Below are 25230 nucleotides of genomic sequence, written 5' to 3'. Positions count from 1 at the left end.
TGTGATCTTGATTATTTTTTCATGAAAGTGTATTTGTTTCTTGCTTTTCTAGCATTGATGATATTTTCACGTTGTTGGCCTTAAAAATGTTAACTTTAGTACTTTTGGTGTTTTATATATATTTGCTATATTTCTGGAACATGTCTTTTATATGTTTTTTGGTTTTAATGTATATTGTTGATTTGCTATATATATGTTATATATTTGCAATATATATTTGTTTATTTCTAGTCTTTTTTAGTGTCATTATTTATTTGTTATATTTCTGATATTTGTCTTTCATTTTTGTAGGCTTCAGTATATATTATTTAGGCAATTTATGTGGGCACATTTTCAGCTTATAGTAGCAAACTCCTAACACCCTTCACCTGGTGGCCTTTCTGCGTTGTGTGTTCAATTTCCTCATTCAAAGTTCATCCTTTTCTTTTCTTCACCTTCAACATCTTATGATTCTCTGTCCCCTTACTACTATTTTTAGGGTCTTATACTTTTGTTTTACTTTACTTTTTTTTTGTTAAACTTTATTTTAGCTTCTGTTTTTGTGAAGCAAAGAAAGTAAAGAACATTCATTCAAGGAAATATAAAAAGCATAAAAACCATAACCGCAATTTAAAATTTAAAGTTATAGTAGTAAGCATTCACCACACTATATCATGAAATTGCAATAATCAAATTGAATTTTAGTGCGGTTTCCCGTTATCATGTGTTATATACGAAACCGAAATGAATATCCTATAAAAAATATATTGTATTTGTTCGCATGCATTATATAACTCTTGCAAACATCTACTGTCTATCTATTTCTATATAAGAATGCATTGGGCTAGCATTATTACAATATTCGACATCTTCCTTTTTTGCCACTTGGATTTTTAGAGGACAAAATTGATGATACTTTCACATTGTTGGCCTTAAAATGTTAACTTTAGTAATTTTTGGTGTTTAATATATATTTGCTATATTTATGGTATTTATCTTTTATATGTTTTTTGGCTTTAATGTATATTGTTGATTTGTTTTTCCTTAGGTCAATATATATTAATGATAATTGTTATATATGTTATATATTAATGGCTTTAATGTATATTCTGGATTTCTGGTACTTTTTGTAGTGGTTCCTTATATTTTTGGAAGATGAGATATTGAGGATAATTGTTATATATTTGGTATATATATCTCTATATATATATATATATGTATATATATATATATATATATGTATATTTGATGACTTTTGTAGTTGTTCCTTATATTTGTTTCTTTGAAGATGAGATATATAGTATATATTTGTTACATGCATTGGTTTTGAATATATATTTTTTTCAATATAAATTTTAGTTGTTCCTCATATTTAATTCTTTGAAGACGAGAAATTGAATATATATTTTTGCATTGGACCTTTCGAAGGTCATTGTAACTAACCTCTATGAAACTGTTTCTGGAATGATAAATTGTATTTGTAATGACTTATTATCAATTGTCACTTTTATTACATTAAATTTTGAATTTTTTTTGTTCATTTCTCTACTGTGACTACTTTATATCCATCAATTATATTGTGGTTAATTGACGAAGTTCACTCTCAGCATATCCATTGATTGTTGGTTGGTTTTCATTATTTTGTATATTCCAAGTGAATTATTTTGTATATTCTCAACATATCCTTATATTTGTTTCTTTGAAGATGAAATATTGAGTATAACTGTTATATATATGTTATATATTTGGTATATATATGTATATTTGACGACTTTTTGTAGTTGTTCCTTATATTTGTTTCTTTGAAGATGAGATATGGAGTATATATTTGTTACATGCATGGTTTTTAATATATATTTTTTCAAGATAAATTTTAGTTGTCCCTCATATTAAATTCTTTGAAGTTGAGAAATTGAATATATATTTCTGCATTGGACCTTTCGAAAGTCATTGTAAATAACCTCTATGAAACTGTTTCTGGAATTATAAATTGCATTTGTAATGACTTATTATCAATTGTCACTTTTACTGCATTAAATTTGGAAAAAAAATTGTTCATTTCTCTATTGTGACTATTTTATATCCATCAATTATTTTGTAGTTGATTGACGAAGTTCACTCTCAACATATCCATTGTTGGTTGGTTTTCATTATTTTGTATATTCCAAGTTAATTATGTTTCTTTTATTTAAAGAGGCTTACTAACAAAATATTTCTCAGTTAATATCATTTTGTAATGAGGCTGACTATCATATTTTTTGTAAAGATGCAATATCTATGCCTAATAATTTGTGTCTAAAGTAAGCGGTCATTTGTATTTGAATATAATAATTGAGTATTGTCTTCGATTATTGCTTCTTGATTCTCTAGATTGTAAATAGTTTATTCTTCTTGGCTACTATTATTATTAATTTCTCTATTTTAATATACGTTTTCTAAAGCATTAGTTAAATATCAATTAAACATTTTTTACTTTTTTTTTCAAAATTGAGCTTCTCTAATTTCCAGTTTATAATTAGTTGAGTCTTATGTTGAGAGTTTTATCTTCAATAACAAATAAGGTCATGCGTAATATGTGGTAGTGTACTTATGAGCTCACCTCTGCAAAAAATGACATTAACAATTTTTATCGTACTATATTTTAATTCTTTCATGAATTGAGAGTCATGCTTTCAATATATTTTACTTAACTGTTGTTGTTAGGTTTTGTGTGGCTTAATGTTTTCGTTTGTGGTGGCTTAATGTTTTTGTTTGTGGTGGCTTAATGTTTTTGTTTGTGGTGACTTAATGTTTTCATAAGTTAGTATTTGATGTGTTAATGTCAATATCACGCCCGTTCGAGTTGGTAAGGGATTTGAATGACTCAAAACACCTGTGGAAGATAGCTGTTAGAATTACAGAAATTTGGTATGTTCAGCTTCCACCTAAACCTAGACATCTGGAAATGATATTGATGGACTACAAGGTAATATTACATAGAAAATCATTTATTTCTTACAAAATCTATTACTAACCATAGCTGTTTTAGGGAGACAATATCCAAGTTTATGTGAAAAGGAAGAATTCAATCAATGGAAAGATCATTTGGTTGAAAACCATACCTATGTCATGCATAATTTCAATGTGTTCCACAATGATCTACAATTTAAGGCATGTAATCATGCCTACAGATTGCAATTTACAGCTAGTACAACTCTAAGAGAAAAAGAGTTTGCCGATATTCCTCAATTTCAATATGCTTTTAAAAAGTTTGCTGAAATACTTGTTGGAGACTTTCATGCTGATTTGTTAGTTGGTAATATTTTTTGTAAAATATATATTCTTATATTCATCTATTGTTTAGTTTATTTGTTATATTGAATTAATACTATTTTTTTAATAATTTGTAGACATTATTTTCAATCTCAGAGATTCTAGGTAATAACTTAAATTTATTCTTCACTATCATTAATTGAATGACTTTATCTCACACGTTTTTTACTCTTGGTTGTAAGCAGTGGTGATGTTATGACATGTACTCTTTGGGAATCTCATGCCCTGAAGTTTTTTAACTATTACAACAACTTCACAATTGGTGAGTCCATGATTATTTTGCTGACACATGTCAGAGTTAAGGAAGGACAAGGTATTTTTTATCCTTCTACAATTATACATATCCTGACTAGCACATACCCAAACTTGCAAGAACGTTACAAGGATGAGCTATTTCTTCAATGTAGAGCAATACTTGCATCAACAATTGAGATTGTTGATCAAATCAATGAATATGTTCTGATGAAAATTCCAGGTAAAGTATTCAAGTTTATTTAACATGCACATTATGTTAAATGTATTAAATTTATTACATTCAAATTAATAACTATTCTAATGTATATTTACAAGGCGATGAAAAAGAATACTTGAGCTCAGATGAAGTTGATATGTCTGATGCTAATGACAATGAAACATTCAACATATTAACTCCTGAATTTCTAAATTCACTTTCAACATCAGGCCTTCCAAATCATAAGATCAAGCTGAAAGTAGGCACCCCAATTATGTTATTGAGGAATTTAGATCAGTCTGAAGGGTTATGTAACGGTACAAGGTTGGTGGTTACGAAGATGGCTAATCATGTACTTGAGGCAAAGATAATGTCTGGAAAAAACATTGGAAATATCACTTACATTCCTAGGTTATCAATGTCACCATCCCAATCTCAATGGCCTTTCATGCTTATTAGAAGACAGTTCCCTATAATTGTGTCATACGCTATGACAATTAACAAATCGCAAGGTCAGTCACTAGAGAGTGTGGGGTTGTATTTACCTAGACCAGTATTCAGTCATGGTCAGTTGTATGTAGTTGTTTCAAGAGTACAGAGCAAAAATGGATTGAAGATATTGATACATGACAAGGATGGTAAACCATTGAAGAAAACGACAAATGTCGTTTATAAAGAAGTTTTCCAAAATCTTTAACAGGTATTCTACAACTTATTTTACATTATGTTTGAAATATTTATTTCTAACTATTACATTTCTTTAAAATAACAGATTCAATATCATAATGTACAACAACTTTACATCAACAATCAGATATATACAAAGCAAGGTTTATGAGTTAATCTTTACTTATATTCTCCTTTTAAAAAAATCATCTAAATTCATTCAACTTTTTCTAACATGTTTCTTTTCTTTAACATTACAGGTCCAATACATTGTACCATAATCTTTACATTAGTATTGCTTTAATATAAAGCATGTTTTACGAAGTATTTCTCAATGACATTTCATTTAGCAAGTTATGTAATCACTATTTAATTAAATTCAAGCAATACATATTATTACCTGTGCGAACGCACGAGTCTCCTACTAGTATATCATTAAAGGAAAGCCATTCAACTTAAGTACAATAAGCAAACCCTAATTATGATGTTAGCCCTACACTTGGCAACTTCTTGGTTGAAAGGTAATTTCTTAAAAGGGAAATTAAAATAGAAGGTTCTAGACAATATAATCTACCATCCATTTAGGAGGAACTCTAGACCTTTTGTTATTAAGCTCATTTAGCCTATCAGTTTTTGTGGCTTCGAACTCTACCATGCCACTATGGTCTATTGATGGTGTATATGTCTAATGTCTAATAGTGTTAAGAACCTTGGAAAGCGGTTCTAGAGGTACTCTAGGTGGAAGCTAAATTTGTTTACTCCACTAGCCACTTTTGTAGCTTCAGAAGCTTCTACACAAATTTACTTGGCAGGGTGCATTAAAGAGTCGTATGCTTTTTTAATGGGAACATGTATTTGCCAAAAACTTGTTTTTTTTCAAGTATCTTGAATATGGTAAATCAGTAGTCTCCAATGGAGTAGTTATTGAAGTTGTATTCACTAAAATTATGAATGATAATGATCTCTAGAAGAAGATAATGAATTTGCAAAATAAGTTAACTGTAGAAATAAAGAACTCAGTTTCTGATGGGGGATTTTGTTGTCAATGGGAATATTGGTTGGGTTTATATTGTTTAGTATTAGTGTTAGCAAATGAATGAACTATCCGTTTATATAAATTTATTAAACCTTATATTAAATTATTAAATTCATTAATATCTACAAAAATTTCAATAAATCCATTTTAATATAGGTTTTGATTCACATATTCCAATAATACATTAATACGTGCCACTTAACATTAATTGGTAATAGGCTATGTAGTATTTACACATTATGGACAAGGTGCGGATCCTCTCTAGTAATGGAAAGGCCACTAATAGGACAAGATTGTAACATGTAGCTAAGTTAATTTTTAGCGGTCTGGATTTTCAAATATAAAATAATATATTTTTAAACACATTAATTTAGAGAAAATGACAATCATATTATTTTTCTCTCTCCCATTCCTCAATATGGAGTCTCAGTTACGTTTTCTCTTCTTTTTTTGAAAGTAAAACAGTTGCTTGCAAGCATCACAAGTACGAACCATAAATGAAAATATACAGGTTATCAATTGCATTTTTTCTTCTTCAACAACCTTTAGCTGTCATGACTCCATTAAAAGAAAAAAATAAAAAAATCATTTCTTCTATTCTTCCTCTTCAACACACAAATCAACTATCATAGTGAGTAACCCATAGTAAAGTGGGGAATAGAAAACGACATCAATATGGAACAAACGATGATATATGGTTATTGTTCTTGGGTCCTAATGGAGTTGATAAGAAGAAGATGAAGTCAATATTCTTATTCATGGAGAAAGGTGGTTCCTTGATATGATTTATGAAATGTCAATTTTTTGTTCTCATGAAGCCATAGAATAGTTTTTGTGAGTCTCATTAAGGAATGAAAGAGAAGAGAGAAAAAAGACATGATTGTCATTTTCCCAAATTAATGCGTTTAAAAATGTATTATTTTATATTTTAAAATCCAGATCGTTAAAAATTGGCTTAGCCATATGTCATAATCCTATCCTATCACTGATATTTCCATTAATGGAAAGGATCCAAACTCAACCCTTTTGGACATGTATCAAAATTAAAAGATCAATTAAAGTATGGCTAAAAAGCAAGGAAAATAAAGTAGGAGAGTTAATATAATATGAGAATAATGTATCTCATCATATCAGAAGATAAGTTATCTCCTTCTACTAGTAAAAATGTGACATGTGTGCTATTTTGTTTATTTTTAAAATATTTTTACAGAAAATGATTAAACATGACACATGTCATAATTTCACTGGCACGGGGAAATAACTTATCTCCTTACACAAGGAGATACTCCTTTCCCATATAATATAATATATGTATATAAATTTAGGATAATTTTTATGTGTAAAAAGTGATGAGAAATTTCACTAAATATTAGAGGAGTACTCCAAAAAGTCCAGTTTCATTTCAAGTATGTTTGTGATAGTTTTTTCAACAAAAAAACTATTATATTATACATAGCAACGACGCTATATTTTTTGAAATTGAACCACAACAACATCCTATATCACTTGTGGATATAAGATCAGTTGTGGATAGAGATCACTTGATCCCATTCTGTCTCAAATTTTTGTTCTGATCTAATGAAAAACAACACTTAAATAAAATAAAAAAATTTAAAAACAAAATATATTACACTTAATCATTTTGAACATAGGATGGTTGTTCATAACTTGTGTTCCAAGTAGTACAAACCAGACCCAATCACGACAACCTCTGCTATTTATCGAGTTGTTGTGGATCCATCATCACTATTCGTTATACTTCTTCACAAAAATTTATGTTGAAAGATGATGATGCATTACCACTCAATAATTTCTAAGCACAATTATAAAAGACCAAAAATCACTGAGAATCCCAACACAATGAGCCACACAATATGCACCAGAAGCAAAGCCTGAGCTGAAAACGGAACCGAACCTCCATTCCCCACTTCACAAATCCCCATACTAGCAACTTTAGCATCGGAGCAAGCCGCTTCGGCGCAACCACACCAGTAGGTTACACCGTCGACACCGCAAACTGGGTCAGCCCGGAAGCACTTAACCGGACACAATGATGGTATAGTCACTCCGACACACATGTTTTGTCCCTTGTTGGAGGAGTGAGACGATGATAAGAACACAGGAAGGAACGGTCCTTCTCCGGCGAGTATTGAGTGAAAGATGAAGAGGAGGAAAAAGAAGACGGCGGCTAGAGCAATGCGCGGGGATATGGAAATTCTGGCCATGTCCGAGAGGGAAGCCCTTAATAAGATATTTGATTTGGGAGCGTTAGCTTCTTGATAGAGATATATGATGCATCCACAATGGGAGGAATCACCAATCTTGTCTTAAATTGTGGTGTCAATTAACAAATTAAAAAATTAATTTTTTATTATTTTTATTTTAATATTATTAGTTCGAAGATGATTTAAGATAAAATTTGTTATATAAAAATATTATACTTTACAATGTGCATGCATCTCAATTTTAGATGCAAATATTCATTGAATAGTTTTTACAACTTTACTTTAGAAAGTTAATCATTATTCTTTCATATTATTATTAATATATTTAAGAGTTAAATTAAATATGAATTATAAAAGATGTATGACAACATATAATTCTTATAATAATTGTGTATACTTTTTTTCCAGTAATATTCTATCATATTGTTCAATCTATCCTTAGTGAGTAAGGAAGATCTAAGTTATTGTAACCCTCAATATCCATGGTTTTTCTTCATAAACATGGGTGTTATTAATTTTATTTCAAATTTATGATAAGAAATCAACCAGAGATAATAAAATAAAACGAAACATATATACTAACATATTACTAAAAATAAAAATAGTTAATAAAGAAATATATAAAAGCAAAATTATATATTAATTTAAAGTCATTCTTACTTATTTTGAAACTCAAACTTATTAATGATTCAAACTACCATCAATTCGTGGTCTATGTAGTGGTATACGACTGCTAGATTCCCAGAAAAGTTAAAATGTGAAGAGTTAAATTCTTATGAACGACATTTGTTGAGAAAGACAGTCGTACATCTCAAAAGAGATTAGTTTCTTACCCAAAAATGATGAAAAGATATTTTGGATAATATAATTTCTTTTAATAACTAATTATTGACTAGCAATAAAATTCAACAAAAATATATAATTCTATCAAAATTTTAAAATAACATATGAATTCAAATAATAATAATTAAAAATGAAATATGTAAAAAAGAAAGAATTTGTTTCATTTAAGTTTTACTCTTTATTCTTTTTAAACTTAAATTCAATGATCAAACATGAGACTAAAGTTTTAATTATTATATACTTTTGTAATAAACTCATCAAAAATATTAGGGTGTGCTTGGTTTCAAGAAATATTTTCTATTTCCATTTCCTATTTTTAATTTTGAAAAACAATTTTTATTTTCATGTTTTCATTTCCTCAAAACATGTTTGTTATTAGCATTTTCATTTTCAAAATCATTCACTCTAAACCAATGTTATGAAACCCGAAATAAGTTTGTCTCGTATTAGGTTTAAACAATTAAACCGCTTGATCAGATTGAGTGATTTCATATATAATTTATCATTTTTATCTATAAATATATAGTTATATATAAATACAATTTTTTATATAATTAAAAATTATGTATAATTATAATGAAATAACATATCTCCATCTTTATTTGGAACATAGTAAAACAAAACATTATAACATTGTTCTATTTTTTAAAATTTCAAGTGAATTGTTCAGTTCATTTTTTTAGGTTATTCTGGTTCAACCGAGTTTAATACATCGGACCAAAATTTCTTCGGTGCAAAGCAATTCAACCCCTCATTCGATTAAGACTATAAACCAGAGTTTTTCAAGTCCGATTAGTAGTCGAACCGATCCGACCATCCAGTTATCACAACAATGCTCTAAACTTCACAATCTAGGACACACTTGTAATTAATTTAATTCTAAATTTTAATCTCTAAACTAGTCAAGTCAATGATTTTAACAAATTTTATGTTATCAAGACATTGAACAACTTTAATTATTGGAGTTAGTGATTAGCAATGACAAAGATGCGGAGAAAATCATAACAAATATTATGCAGTTGTAAATGCTCTGTAAAAAAGTTCAAATAAAATACTAACATACAAATGTTCTATTATTTAATTAAGGTTACAATAACTTTAAATAACATCATTTTTCATCCCAAAATCATACATTATTATATTTATATTAATTTACGAATTATTTTACCTATACCATATGACAATTAAAGAAAAATTGTTATGTTGAGAGGTAAAAAAATAAATTCTATTAAGAAGGTGTGTGGTGGTCTCGATGAGAGATACACTCATCGGTTGATTATGAAGTTTTATTTATTAGTAGATAGAGTAACTAAAAAATATATTTCCCTCTTTTCGCATATTTTTATATTTAAGGTTATACATATAATTTAAGAAATTATTAAATGATATAAAAATTCAATACAATTTGACTAAATAATCACATTTAATCCACAATGAAAACTAGATTAAAAAGAAAGGAAGAAACATGTGGTGAAAAGATGAGTAATATATAAGGGTATATTGGAAAGTAAAATATAAATGTCCATTGAGTTTTAAAAATATCAAAGTATTTGTAATAAAATGGAAAATTTAAAAATCAAAAGATATTAAATTGATTGGAGCAACAAAATTTTTAAAAATTCAATAAAAATGTCATTTCCTCATTATTGAAAATATTGGAAATGACATTTTTTTCATTTTCAAATTTTCTGGAAATGAATCTTATGTTTTCAGAAATATGAAATGAAAATAACAATACAAACATGTTTTCATTGAAAATGAAAATAGAAAATAACAAAAGCAAACACACCCTAAGTTTCTTACCCAAAAATGATGAAAGAATACTCTCCATAGAATAGTTTCTTTTAATAACTAATTATTGACTAACAATAAAATTCAAACAAAAATATATAATTCTATCAAAATTTCAAAATAACATATGAGTTCAAATAATAATTAACAATGAAACATGTAAAAACAAAGAATTTGTTTTCATTTAAAGTTTTCCTCTCTATTATTTTAATACTTAAATTCAATGATCAAACATGAGATTAAAGTTTTAATTATTATATATTTTTGTCTATTTGCCCAACTAATTTTTGTCAAAGTTTCACAATATTCAAAAATAAATAATTGTACAGTTTTGTAAGTTAAATGATTAATAACATCATTAATAAAATGTGAACTAATGACGTGTTGGTCTAGTAATATAAGACCTCAGTTTTTTCCTAGGATGATCACAAGGTTAAGAGGTTAATTTCTCATAGCGACACTTTTTGGAAGGGACAACCATGCATCCTGAAATGGATTAATTGATTAATTTCTTACTCTAAAATAATGAGGAGATACATTTGGTAGTACTAAAAATAAAATGTGAAAGTTAGGATCTCAAAATAAACTTTTCTAAATTATATAAAAACTTTTAGCTGCTTTTTTAATTTTTGAATGAGTTCTTTATTATAAGAATTTAATGATAAAAATAAAAAGTATTTATTATAAAATTAGTTTTAAAATTTAAATTTTACATATATATAACATTGTCACAAAATATATATAATAAAAAATGCGTTGCACCTTCAATAATACACTCCCGAATTCTCCTATTTTGTAAAAATATATTTTAATGTTATGCAATATATACAATTGATAATCCATTTTCAAGTAATTAAAATATTATTAAGGCTCTTGATCGAAAGTGTGTATATTTATTCATATAGAAATAAATTAATTTTTGATTTTATTGTCATGCATTGTTACATAAATACTTTTAGTAATATAATCAACAGTATATTTTTCGTATCATTAAAAATCATAGTGGTCCATTTAAAAAAAATTGATAGTGAATGAAAATTAAACTCTTTCTTATATCTTCATTCATAATTAATTTTATTAACTCTAAAAATATTAATGAAACTCCTTTCAAAAATGATTTTTTTTAAATAATTCATTACATTAATTTATTTAAAATAAAATTTGTTTTTATTATTAAATAATATTGATATATAGTTTTTTACTACATTTTGAATGAAAATCAATTAATGGTATATATTTATTATTAAAAAATATTGGTATTTAGTGTTTTAATAGTTTTGGTTTAAATATATTTTTATTCTCCACAGTTATTTAAATTTTGTTTTGGTTTCTATAATTAAATTTTTTGGGGTTTTTGTTCTTATAGGTTATTCTAATTTTGGTTTCTAATAATGATATTACATCATATTAATTGAAATATGTACCCAAGAAAATACTAATTGAAAGGAGTTAATCATAGTGTTCAAATATCATGGAGAAGACTGAAATGAAAAGGGACAACTAAAGTACTAAAAATATACCTAACCAGATTATTTTTCAAATTTTCAGAGTTTATTAGATTTTTATTATTCATATTAATTATAGAATCAATATCATTTTTTCTTAAGTATCTCTCAAAGTAAAAGAAGCAAACGAGCCTAAAGCCTCATGAGAGAAATGAAATATATTACTCTCTAATATTGGGAATGGGAAAGAGATTACTTTTTAAAAAATATTTAATTTAGAAAAAAACAAAAATCTGAACCATTAAAACATTATTTTTACCATGTGTTACAATCTTAGGTATACACTGCTCTCTCCAGACTCGAGAGAAACTTCCATTTGATTGGTAAGCAATAAATATGAGATGTCAATTGGAGGGTCAATCCAAATCTCCATTGAACACATCTTATATCTTATAATATGTGTCACTACATGTGTAATAACCTATGATTGATTGAAGAAAATATATTTAAGATTGAAATATAATTATTAAGTATTTTTCTAACCAATCACAATTTATGACATATGAAATGCCACATATTATGGAACAGAAGATGTGATCCCGATTAGTAATATAATAGAATGGTAAAGTAAATTTGAAATCTTGAGACTTATAACTATTCCTAGACCATGTGACAACAATGCCCCATAGGGGGGAGCAATTGATAGGGGTTCTCCTTTGATTAATATAATTAAGGATATAGAATGTAGGAGATGTTACACTATTATGATAAAATTGAAAAATGTTCGTAAAAATAGATGACTAAGACATTTATTTTGTTATAAAATGACCAAATTGAAACATAAAAACGGGATATATGACCAAAAGAGTATTTTTAGCCTTAATATAATTTCACATTCTTGTTTATTTAATCTTTAATTTGATTTTTGAAGAAATTAGTTTTGATAGATGTGATAAATTCACCAAATATTTAACAAGTTAGTATGATGAAAAAGAGTAAATTGTAACGTCATCGTGAAGTACAAAGTTTGGAATTGGATAAGGCTATCAAGAAGCATCAATGTAAAATAAAATAAATTGAGAAAACATGAAGAACATTGTAATTTTGCATAGGAAAAAGAAAAAACAAAACACAAAACATGATCCAACACACTCCTTTGAGTTAACTGTTATATATACCACGACTTTGTTTGTTCGTGTTTATGAATGAAGAGTAAATGTAGAAGGAATGAAGAGTAAATGGTGAAAGGATGGAGAATTAATGTTATCTTCTATTCAAAACTTTTAATGCTCATGTCTAGATTTCTCAACCTCTTCTGTTTTTGGATCAACAACTCTTGAATGAAATTTTTAGTGTCTTTACCATCTATAGGCTAAGCATTTAAAATTCGTTGGAGAATCCCTTCGAAATTGGCTTCTTGATTCGACTTCATTAAGTGCAATATAATTGTTGGTTGTTAATTGTTCTCTAATGTAGTTAAACTGTTTTATCTTTGTTCAACAACCAAATTTAGATTGTAGTCTTGCTTTTTGTATTTGATAAATCACATTTCTCGTTTTTGGATATTGTCCATTGATATAGGAAAATAATGTACTTTGATATGGTTAATATACTTTAGACCTTTTATTGACTTAACAATGTCCTGTTGTTGAAGTACAACATTTCCATCCCTTTCACAAAATTTTGTAAACAAAAAAATGCAACAAACGAACTTCTTGTCAAATTTGGTACGCTTCTGGCTTAGCATGAACATATATAAATCACAAGCATTGTCACTTAACTTCCTTATGAGTCATGCTTTTGAACTTCAGTGGAGCATCTAATTTCTCCTTCACGAAATATACCCACATATATCTAGAAAAATCATCAGCGAACATGATCATGTACCTATTTCTAGTGATTTAAGGTTGCTTCACATAAGGTAGATCATGACCTTTCCCTTATTGGCATCATGCATATAGATTTTATCTCATGCTTCAAGATTTTGCAAGCCTCTTAACATGGATTTCTTCATTATCATATTTAACCAAGTATTTCTCCAAACATTGCATACACATACTCAATTATTGTATTGCTAATATGGGCAATTGACAACTTCATTTTGTTTGTTGTCACAACAACTCCTCCCTTATATTGACATATTTAACAATTTATCCTCGTCTCATGTCATATTGTTGGAACAACGAGAATCAATAGTTTAGTCATTATCATAATTAATTAATTTGTCATTGATCATAAAATAAACGTTACATCTTCTGTCGTTCCATCCATGAACTATTTGAAAATCTCCCCACCATCATTCCACTATGGATGTTCTCCATCATTCCACCATCATTCCATCTAACAGATCTACCGATAGGAGTCAAGCCAATTGAAGTTAAGTGAGTTTTCAAAACTAAACTCAATCGAAATGGAGAAGTAGAAAAGCACAAAGCAAGATTGATGACAAAATGATATGCACAACGATATGGAATAGACTACACAGAAGTTTTCGCACCAATGATTAGACTTGATACGATACGTTTCTTGCACTTGTAGTTCAATATGAATGAGAAATATTTCAACTTGACGTGAAGAGTGCATTTTTTCATGGGGAACTTGAAGAAAAAGTTATCATTGAACAACCAGAAGGGTTTATCCAAAGAGGGAAAAAAGACAAGGTTTACAAATTGAAGAAGGCATTGTATGGCCTTAAACAGGCGCCAAGGGCTCGCTATAGCAAGATAAAAGCATATTTTATGCGTGAAGGGTTTGAAAAATGTTTTAGCGAGCATACCTTATTTACCAAGAAAGAAGGAGGTAACATACTTATTGTTAGTCCTTGTGTAGATGATCTCATCTTTACTGGAGGCAATAAGAGTAGTGTGACAAATTCAAAAGCTCAATGATGAGAGAATTTGATATGTTTGACTTGGGAAGGATGATATATTTTTCTGGAATTGAAGTTATACAAAATGAAGCTGGAATATTTATCTTCTAAAGAAGATATGCTCGAGAAATCCTTGAAAGATTCAACATGGGTAGCAGCAACTCCGTGAAAATTCCTATTATTCTCGGAACACGATTGTCAAAAGACAAAATAGGATATGGAGTGGATGCCACCATGTTTAAACAAGCAGTTGGAAGCCTCATATATCTCACAGCCATGCGACTAGATCTGATGTATGGAGTAAGCTTAATTAGTAGGTTCATGGCAAATCTAAAGTCATCTCATTTACTTGTAGCAAAAAAGATTTTAAGGTATAGTTTGGCATACTCTATGTTAAATCTTCAAACACAAACACTGCACTTAATAAGCAATGAATGCAATTAACCAAGAACAAGATGAGAAGATGAATTGTGTTTAATCTCTCTGCACACACAAATAGCATACAATCGTGCAAGAAAACAGAAGAAGAATAGTGTATTTAGTGAGAAAAGATTGATGTATATGAGAGAGTAATTGGATGAAAGGTTTATGTATTACTCATTGTGTAATCAAGTGAATTACAAAGGCTATTTATAGTAAGATTCTAAACTACCAACTAATTCCAACTAACTGAACTTACTATCTTTGGAAGTTCCTAACTATATCAAAACTAACCCTATAAGAAGTTGAATTACTTCTAACACTACCCATTAATTCAATTCTTATCCTTTTCACCCAAATATACAACTCCTAGTTTGTATCTAAGTTCTTCAAATGTCCCTTTCTTCAATGGTTTGGTGAATATATCTGCAATCTGATTTTCAGAATTGCAGAACTCCAACTTGAGCCTTTCTCTATTCACTTGATCTCGTAAGAAATGACAACGTGTCTCAATGTGCTTTCTTCTTGGAACACCAGGATATTGTAGCATCACCAAGCATGAACACATAGCCTGATGTACTCTTTCTATCACCCTTATCCCTACACCAATCTGCATCACTATACCCGAACATGCCGTGTTTGTTTGTGTTGCTGCAAGTTTTATTGGGAAGTAACAAACTATACCCAATTGTTCCTTTGATGTATCTAAGCAATCGCTTTGCAGCAAGTAGATGAGATCTCTTTGGTGTTTGCATAAATCTACTCACAGCTCCAACACCATAAGCAATGTTAGGCCTTGTATTGCATACATATCCCCAACACCCTATCATTTGCCTAAAGATAGTGTTATCTACTGCTTGATCTTCATTAGTTGAGGTGCTAGAAATTCCAGTTTCAACTGGTGTAGAAACTGAGTTGCATTTGTGCATTTGAAATTGTTCCAACACAGCAAGAGCATACTTGCTTTGGTGCATAAAGAAACCATTCTCTGTCTCTGTGAATTGCAGACCAAGAAAGTAGGATAATTTTCCCAAATCACTCATGTCAAATTCAGCTTTCATATCATCCTTGAATGCACATGCTTCTTTAATTTCTTTGCTTGTCACCAACAAATCATCCACATACAAGCAAACTATTAGCAAGTTATCCAAGTTTGACCCTCTTACAAAGATTCCATACTCGCATTTGACAAAACCAAGGTACAAAAGGAACCTATTGATTCTCTTATTCCAGGCCCTTGGTGCCTGTTTCAAACCATAGAGAGCCTTGTGCAACTTGTAGACTTGATCTTCTTTTCCTGCCACTATAAATCCTGGTGGTTTAGTGACATATACCTCTTCTACTAAGGGTCCATTTAGAAAGGCAGATTTAACATTCATTTGGTGAATTGGCCAATTGTGATAGCTTGCCAATGACACAACTAGTCTTATGGTTTCTATCCTTGCCACATGAGCAAAGACTTCCTCATAATCCAATCCTTGTTTCTGCAAGAACCTTTTTGCCACCAATCTAGCTTTGTGTTTAGTCACCTCACCTTTTGGATTTACTTTCACTTTGTAAACCCACTTAACAGATATTGCTCTATTGTTTGATGGTAGCTTAGTGAGTTCCCAAGTCTGATTTCTTTCAATTGACTTAAGTTCCTCTTTCATGGCTTTATTCCAATGAGGTTCCTTCACTGCCTCGTCAAAGCTCACTGGTTCCATTTCTGCTATCAAGGCTATATGTACTAGATCTCCTTCTGTAGTGATGCTTGAATCTGGGAAGACTTCATAGTCACTAAGTCTCTGTGGAGCTTGTTACTATGAGGTCTTCTTGATATGGTACTTCCACCAACAAATTGTCCTATGATTTGCTGTTCAACACAGGGTAATTGTTCTGTTGAATTGTCTTCATCAAGATGCAATAATGTTTGCCTTTCTGTTGCTTCAGGATTCTGATCCCAATCCCAAGCTTGTGACTCATAAAACCTTACATCTCTACTTAGCGTTATCCTTTGAGTTGAAGGATCAAAAACTTTATATGCACCTGTTGAGTGAAAACCAAGTAGGATCATCTTTACACCTCTGTCATCAAGCTTCTTCCTTCGTTGATCAGGAACATGCTTGTAGCATATTGAGGCAAAGATCCTAAAGTGACTCATATTTGGCTTTAAGCTCGACCAAGGTTCTTCAGGTGTGATTTCCTTTAGCCTTTTAGTAGGAGATCTGTTTAGAATATAGGTTGCAGTTGCGATAGCCTCACCCCAAAATTTCTTAGGTAGATTCTTTGTTTTGATCATGCTTCTTTCCATGTTAAGGAGTGTCCTATTCAATCTCTCTGCAATGCCATTATGTTATGGAGTGTATGAAGCAATCACTACATGAATTATTCCTTCCTTGGTGCAAAATTTTGTCCATTCGTTTGAGTTGTATTCCTCACCCCCATCAGTTCTTAGAGTATTTAATTTTTGTCCACTTTGCCATTCAACCCGAGTTTTAAAGTTTGTGAAGGTGGTGAACACATCATTCTTCCTTTTAATCAGGTACACCCAAACTTTTCTTGTGAAATCATCAATGAAGCTCACAAAAAATATGTTGTCTCCCAATGAGTTTTCTTCAAATGGACCACAAACATCTGAGTAAACCAACTCAAGTGTTCTTCTGGACTTGGATGGAATGTGAGAGGTAAATGATGTTCTGGTTTTTTTGCTTGCTAAGCATTCTTCACACAAGCTACCAGAGATGTTAATTGATGGTAAGCCAGTCACGATCTCAGCTCTACTCAATGATTCAAGGCTCTTAAAATTCAGGTGTGCATACCTCTTGTCCCATATCCAACTATCTTGAGAGACTTTAGACATAAGACAGTTATGATTTCCCACTTGAATCCCAATTTTGAAGTTCTTGTTAGTTGATAGAGGGACCTTCAAAATTAAGTTCTTTCCAACATCAAATACCCTAAGAGTTTTGTTCATCATTGACATAGTGTATCCTCTTTCAAGCAGTTGCCCCATGCTCAAGAGATTGCTCTTCATCTTGGGCACATAGAGCACATTATGAATGCTTGAGTAGCCTCCATCCTTCCTTTGAATTGACATGTCTCCAATCCCTTCAAACTCAATAAATCTATGATCTGCAAATTTGACTCTACTCTTAGCTGATTCATCAAGATTTGTAAACCATTCTGTATGGCATGTCATATGATTTGATCAGCATGTGTCAAGGTACCACAATCACCATTGACTTGATCTTTTTCAGTCGTGATCATGAGAAGAACTTGTTCTTCATCTGACTCATCTGCATGAGCCAATCTTGCTTCTGTTGTTCCAAAACTCTCACGTTTGAATATGCATTCAGAGGCAAAGTGCCCAAGATTCTTAAAATTGTAACAATGAATCCTGCTTTTATCAAACTTCTTCTTAGGCTTTCTATTTGCTTGTTCTTGAGAGAAGTTGGAGCTTGAATCATGTCTTGTTCTATCACTACTTCTTCCTTTATCAGCTTTCACTTCCTTGCTTTTCTTGTTGAAATTCCCTTGGCAAGGGTGTCTTTTGAAGGAGTGTGCTTGCAGAGCTTGAGGTTGGTTTTCAACTCTATCTTGACTCATCTCTTTGATTCTTTGCTCGTATGCTTCTAAGGAGCTCTACAACTCATCAATCTTGAGTTGTTCAATGTCTTTTGATTCTTCTATAGCAACAACCACATGATCAAATTTGGGTATCAAGGTTCTTAAAACCTTCTCCACTACTAGTTGTTCTCTCATCTCCTTACCACAGCTTTTCATTTGGTTTGTGAGGGATCTAATTTTTTTGAAGTAATCAGAAATTGTTTCACAATCTTTCATCTACAACAAATCATATTCCCTTCTTAGAGTCTGCAATTTAACCTTCTTCACTTTTTCTGCCCCTACATAGCATTTTTCCAGGTTTTCCCAGGCTTCTTTGGTTGTTCTAGCACTTGAGATCTTCTCAAATTTGATTCATCTACACATTGATGAATCATGAAGAGTGCCTTGCAATCTTTTTTCTTGCATTCTCTGAATGCATATTGTTGAACTTCAGGTGCATCATCTCCAACCGTTTGAACACCATTCTGCACCACTTCAAGAACTTCTTGATAACCAAAGAGCACTTTCATCTGAACCTGCCATCTATCATAATTCTTCCCAACCAGAACTGGTAATGACATAGTGAAGCTATTGTTTGTGGCCATTGTTCGTGGCCATTGTTCTTGTGTCTCTAATCTTCCTTCCACGACTTCCAGTCTCGAAAAGAAGGCTCTAGATACCACTGCTAAATCTTCAAACACAAACACTACACTTAATAAGTAATGAATGCAATTAATCAAGAACAAGATGAGAAGATGAATTGTGTTTAATCTCTCTGCACACACAAATAGCATACAATCGTGCAAGAAAACAGAAGAAGAATAGTGTATTTAGTGAGAAAAGATTGATGCATATGAGAGAGTAATTGGATGAAAGGTTTATGTATTACTCATTGTGTAATCAAGTGAATTACAAATGCTATTTATAGTAAGATTCTAAACTACCAACTAATTCCAACTAACTGAACTTACTATCTTTGGAAGTTCCTAATTAAATCAAAACTAACCCTATAAGAAGCTGAATTACTTCTAACGCTCTACAAAAGAGGCCAAAGAAATGCTGGTCTTATATCTTAGCCAGATAGCAACTATGCTGGAGATTTGGATGATCAAAAGAGCACTTCAGGTTTTGCTTCCATTATGGGATCTGGAGCAATTTCATGGGCTTCTAAAAAGTAACCAGTAGTGAGCCTATCAACTATAGAAGGTGAAATGTATCTAGCTTAGGAGAATCTTGGAGCAACTTGGAGCTGAAGAAAAGGGAAGCACATAAATTCATGGCGACAACAAATCTACAATTCAGTTGTCCAAAAATTATGTCTTCTATGGACGAAGCAAGCACATGGAAATAAGATTTCATTTTCTCAGGAACTTGGCAAATGATCGAGCTGTGAAGCTGAGTTTTTGTAGCTGTAAAGAGCAAATTGCAGATATAATGACAAAGCCTCTTAGATTGGAGCAATTTGTGAAGCTTTGTGTGATGCTTGGAGTAATTGATGCATTTGAAGTTTAAGCTTAATGCATATGCATTAACTTAAGGGAGGGAATGATAGTCAAACTTAATTTCTCATTTGTTAGTCACGTTGTTAATAAGCCATATTCTTTAGGGTCAGTTATTTTTAATTCCATGTAATGTGCGTTTTTGCTACTGCACGTTGTAAAAGGCTATAAATGCAAGAGCCTTATGTTCATCTTCTGCAGAATAATATTTTAAGAATTCCCTCCTCATATGCACGTGTTATATCTTTTTTGCTTCTACAAAGAGAACTCTATCCTTTTCCTTTATTAAAACTTTACACATCTACTTGTCTATTCCCGAGTGTCTATAATTATCCTATGATATTTATAGTTCAACAATTGATAATTATCCTCCACACTCCCACTTCTTTGAGTTAATTTTTCGATCCCAAATTTTCAATTTCATTCTAAATGGATTTTACTTTGGTAAAATATTGGCTCACCATTATATCACCTTGCTTGATGAACATGGATTCATTGTACAACAGTTGCAGTTTTACATCACTCTTCCTTGTAAAGAGCATTACTAAGGTATTTGAGGCCTCCTTTGATGTTATCAAGTCCTCTATTGTGACAAACAATGTGTGCATAGCTTTCCCAAATTTAATCTTTCACTTCTCTTACTCCTCCTCCTCATTAGTTGGTTAGGTCGTCTACACCACCAAAAACTCCCACAAATCTTTTTAGAGCGAGTACTACTTTACTCGAGTGCTCCAAGTATACATTATAGTTTTCATTTGGAACTTCTCGATTGATTCATTTGAAGATACAATATCCTTTATGATTTATCGATTAACACTTAACCAAATTAACTCGGTCTCATACAATTATCACAAACTTAGTGTCGATCTAAACAAAGATTATTGGAGACTCAAGCTGTGTATGGGAAGAATCTCCCTATACCATGGTCCTTGACCGTGAACGTTCCAACTATGCAGCGGCTCGAGCAAGCAAATCCTAAACCCCATGCTTCGATACCACCTTAGTTCAAAATATGACAGCTACACGATTCATTCTCCTTCTCCACAAAAATTTTGGCTATAAAAAACTTGCAATCACTTTCATTATAAAATAGCACTAAAAACATTTAAAGGCTTGATAGTATTTTAGAAATGAAAATTATAGTAGTGAAAATAGAACTGGAGAAGCTTTGGAGCTACATAACTTAGAATAATTTGCTTCTTATTTGGATGCTTCACAAGTGAAGGGTGAGTGCCTATTTATAGACTTTCTACAATACTTATGAATTTCTAGATGGTTCCATAAGTATCTAGTATACATTTTTCTCAAGATTTCTAGATACTTCTTTAATTATAATACTAAACGCCTATAATAGAATATACTAGAAGCTTAGATAATTCTAGATAAATCACCACTACTTATTCCTACACAAGTGTGGAAGCTTCTAGAAAGTGTGCATCAATATTTTATCACTCCTCCTTGATGCACATTTTTGTAACTCCTAGCATCGATCGTAGTTGCTCGAACTTTGGCCTTGGTAATGCCTTAGTGAATATGTCAGCAATTTGATCTTCGGTCTTGCAACACTCGAGCTTTATTTCTTTATTCTCACTTGCTTCTCTGACAACATGATATTTAATTGTGATATGTTTTGTCTTGTTGTGATGGAGTGGATTCTTTGCTATCGTTATCGCCAATTTGTTGTCACAATAGATTGCCCTAGGCTCCGTCTCTTGATCTCCCATATTAATGAGTATTTGTCTAAGCCATATAGCTTGGTTAGTCGTCTTTGCAGCTGCTACGTACTCAGCTTCTACTGTGGATTGTGCAATGATTGCTTGCTTCTTTGACACCCAAGAGAATACTCCTGATCCAAGTGAGAAGATATAGCCTGATGTGCTCTTCATATCATCCACCGAACCTGCCCAATCACTGTCAGTGTAGCCGTGCAATGTTGAGTTGGTGTTGGTCTTATACCATATACCGAATTCTTTTGTTCCTTGTAAGTATTTAAGAATTCTTTTTCTAACTCTGAAGTGGATTTGACTTGGGCTTTGCATGAATCTTGATAGAAGACTTGTAGTATATATGATATATGGTCGAGTGGCAGTAAGATATAGAAGACTCACAATCATACTCATGTAGAGAGATGCATCTTCCTGTGGAGATCCATCGTCCTTTTGTAGCTTCTCATTAGTCACGAGCAGATTAGCAACTGGTTTGCATTCACACATCTTGAACTTCTTTAGTAGTTCTTCTATGTATTTCTTCTTTGAGATGAATATACCTTCTTTTCTTTGATTTACCTCAAGGAAGTAGTGCATTAAGCCTAGGTCTGTCATCTCAAATGTCTTCATCATGTCTTCTTTAAACTCTATTATCATCTTTATAGTGTTTCTAGTGTATATAAGATCATCTACGTACAAGGAAACTATTAAAGCATCATACTGACCTTGGGTCTTAATGTATAGTGTAGGCTCACTCTTACTCCTCCTGAATCCTTTATCGACGAAGTACTGGTCAATTCTACTATACCATGCTCGAGGAGCTTGCTTTAAGCCATATAGAGCCTTCTTCAATCGTAGCACTTTGTTTCTGTTGCCCTTTCTCATGAACCCTTCTGGCTGCTCCACATAGATCTCTTCATGAAGTACTCCATTGAGGAATGCAGACTTGACATCTAGCTGGTAAATGTTCCATCCTTTTTTTGCTGCAAGAGCTATTAGAGCTCTTATAGTATCTAGACGAGCAATTGGAGCAAATATCTCATTATAGTCGATTCCTGGTCGTTGAGAGTAGCCCTTGGCTATTAATCTCGCCTTGTACTTCTGTATAGTGCCATCAGGATTGAGCTTTGTTTTATACACCCATTTTACTCCAATGATGTCTTTATTTTTTGGACAATCTACTAGCTCCCAAGTGTTGTTTTTCTCGATCAGCTTTATCTCTTCTTCCATTGCCTTGACCCATACTTCTTGTCGTGATGCTTCTTCAAAGCTTCCAGGTTCAACTATGGCCAAGTTGCATATCTCATATATATCTCCATAGATCTTACTCGTCTCGGAGAAGATTCTAGTGAAGATTGTTCATGTGGGAGTGTAGTTGGCGTACCTAGATCTTCTGTTGCTTCTTCTACTTCCCAAGTTACTTGTGGTTGTTGTGTTGGTATGGAGATGTTGTGTCTCTCAATCTTACCTTCATTCCAGTTCCAAGCGGCGCTTTCATCAACTTCAACATATCGACTGATGATAAGTTTCTTCTTTCTACATTGTATATGCGATAGCCTTTTGACTGTATGTTATATCCTAAGAAGATGCCTCTTATCGTCTTGTCTTCTAGTTTGTGTCTCTTTTCTTTTGGGACATGTATATAACCGATAGATCCAAATACTCTTAGATGTTTAGCTGATGGCTTTCTACCGCTCCAAGCTTCTATAGGACTTTTACCTTCGATTGCCTTTGTTGGACATCTGTTCATTATGTAGACAGCTGTGTAAACTGCTTCGGCCCAAAAGGTGTTTGGCAAACCTTTCTCCTTGAGCATCGATCTAGCCATCTCCATGACCATGCGGTTTTTTCTTTCAGACACCCCATTTTGTTGTGGAGTGTAAGCAACTGTGAGTTGACGCTGTATGCCTTCATCCTCACAAAATTTATCAAACTCGTGAGAGTTGTACTCTTTGCCACGATCGCTTCTGAGTACTTTTATATATTTCCCGCTTTACTTCTCGACAAAAGCCTTGAACTTCTTGAATACTCTAAAGACTTGTGATTTTTCTTTTATAAAATAGACCCATGTTATTCTAGAAAATTCATCAATGAAGAGGATGAAGTACCTGTTATTAGTGAGTGATGGCATCCTCATTGGTCCACATACGTCAGTATGGATGAGCTCCAACAAGCGTTTTGCTCTCCAAGCTTGCCCACTTGAAAAAGGTAGTCTATGTTGCTTCCCAAGTAGAGATCCTTCCCAAGCTCCTTCATTATCTTGGATGCACGGCCTTTATCATTCTTTTATGATATAATAGCTTTAAGGCTTGATTATTAAGATGACCAAATCTTTGATGCCATAGCCATGATTCATCAATTTGAACCTTCATGGCGATGTTGGTAGCATATTTCCAAGTTATTGGAAAACTTCTATTTCTTTTCTCCATTTTAACTTGGGCTATTTCAAGCTTTCTATTATTGTCATATATATTGCATGTATCTCCCTCAAAGTGGAGAGAGTGGCCTTTTTCCATCATTTGGTCAATACTCAAGAGATTTTCTTTAAGGTTAGGAACTAGTGAGACATCTTTGATAAGTTGTATACCTGATTGTGTCTCCACCATGACAGTGCTCTTACCTTTGGACTCAACCATGGTGTCATTACCCAATCGAACTTGCACTCTGAAAGACTCATCAATGTCTTTGAAAATGCTCCCGTCCTTAGCCATGTGGTTACTACAACCACTATCCAAGTACCAGTTTTCTTATTTATCATGACCAGAGACTTGGTTGGCATAGAATAGTTGTTGGTCATGTTGACATTCTTCAGTGAAATTGGTCTAATGATTATAATTGTTGCGACAATTTTGCTCTGAGTGCCCAATTTTTTTTGCAATATTGGCATTGTATCTTTCCTCGATATCGACAATATTTTTCTGAATGGCCTGACTTCTTGCATATGCCGCATGGAAGATATTTTGCTTGATTGTTTCTAGATAAGTCTTTAGAAATCTCTCTGTTTCTAGAATGTTTCGCACTAATATTATTTCTTTTTTCATATTCTTTATTCCGAGACCTTAGTCTGAGCTTTGATTGAAATGCATTTTCTAGTGAACCTTCATCATTCCTACTCAATCTTTGCTCATAAGCTTTCATTAGTTCTGTTACTGATAGAGTAGACAAATCTTTGGTTTGCTCAATCGTAGTAACTATTGAGTCATATTTTTGGGGAATTGAAATTAGAATTTTCTCAACAATTCTTTTGTCAAGAATATTTTCCCTATAAGCTTTCATTTGATTGACTATTTCTTTAATTTTAGAATAATAGTCTTTTATGGTCTCAGACTCTTTCATCTTAAGTAATTCAAACTCACGCCTAAGAGTTTGAAGTTTAATGGTGCGTACCTTATCACTGCCA

At 31.7% G+C, this 25230-nt stretch overlaps 2 protein-coding genes across 2 annotated transcripts; one reads left to right on the top strand and one right to left on the bottom strand.

The window, feature by feature from the left end:
- Window positions 3088-4528, top strand: LOC109342358 (ATP-dependent DNA helicase PIF1-like). Its single transcript, XM_019580355.1, has 3 exons — window positions 3088-3274; window positions 3862-4380; window positions 4515-4528. Exons 1-3 carry the CDS (start codon window positions 3088-3090, stop codon window positions 4526-4528), a joined length of 720 nt encoding a protein of 239 aa, XP_019435900.1.
- On the bottom strand, window positions 7268-7669 carry LOC109342356. The gene has a single exon (XM_019580354.1). The coding sequence runs from the start codon at window positions 7667-7669 to the stop codon at window positions 7268-7270; it is 402 nt and encodes a 133-aa protein (XP_019435899.1).

This window comes from Lupinus angustifolius, chromosome LG03 (genome assembly GCF_001865875.1).
Source record: "Lupinus angustifolius cultivar Tanjil chromosome LG03, LupAngTanjil_v1.0, whole genome shotgun sequence".
Taxonomy (NCBI): domain Eukaryota; kingdom Viridiplantae; phylum Streptophyta; class Magnoliopsida; order Fabales; family Fabaceae; genus Lupinus; species Lupinus angustifolius.
The sequence above is the reverse complement of the archived record's forward strand: the minus strand, read 5'-3'. Positions and strand labels throughout refer to the sequence as shown.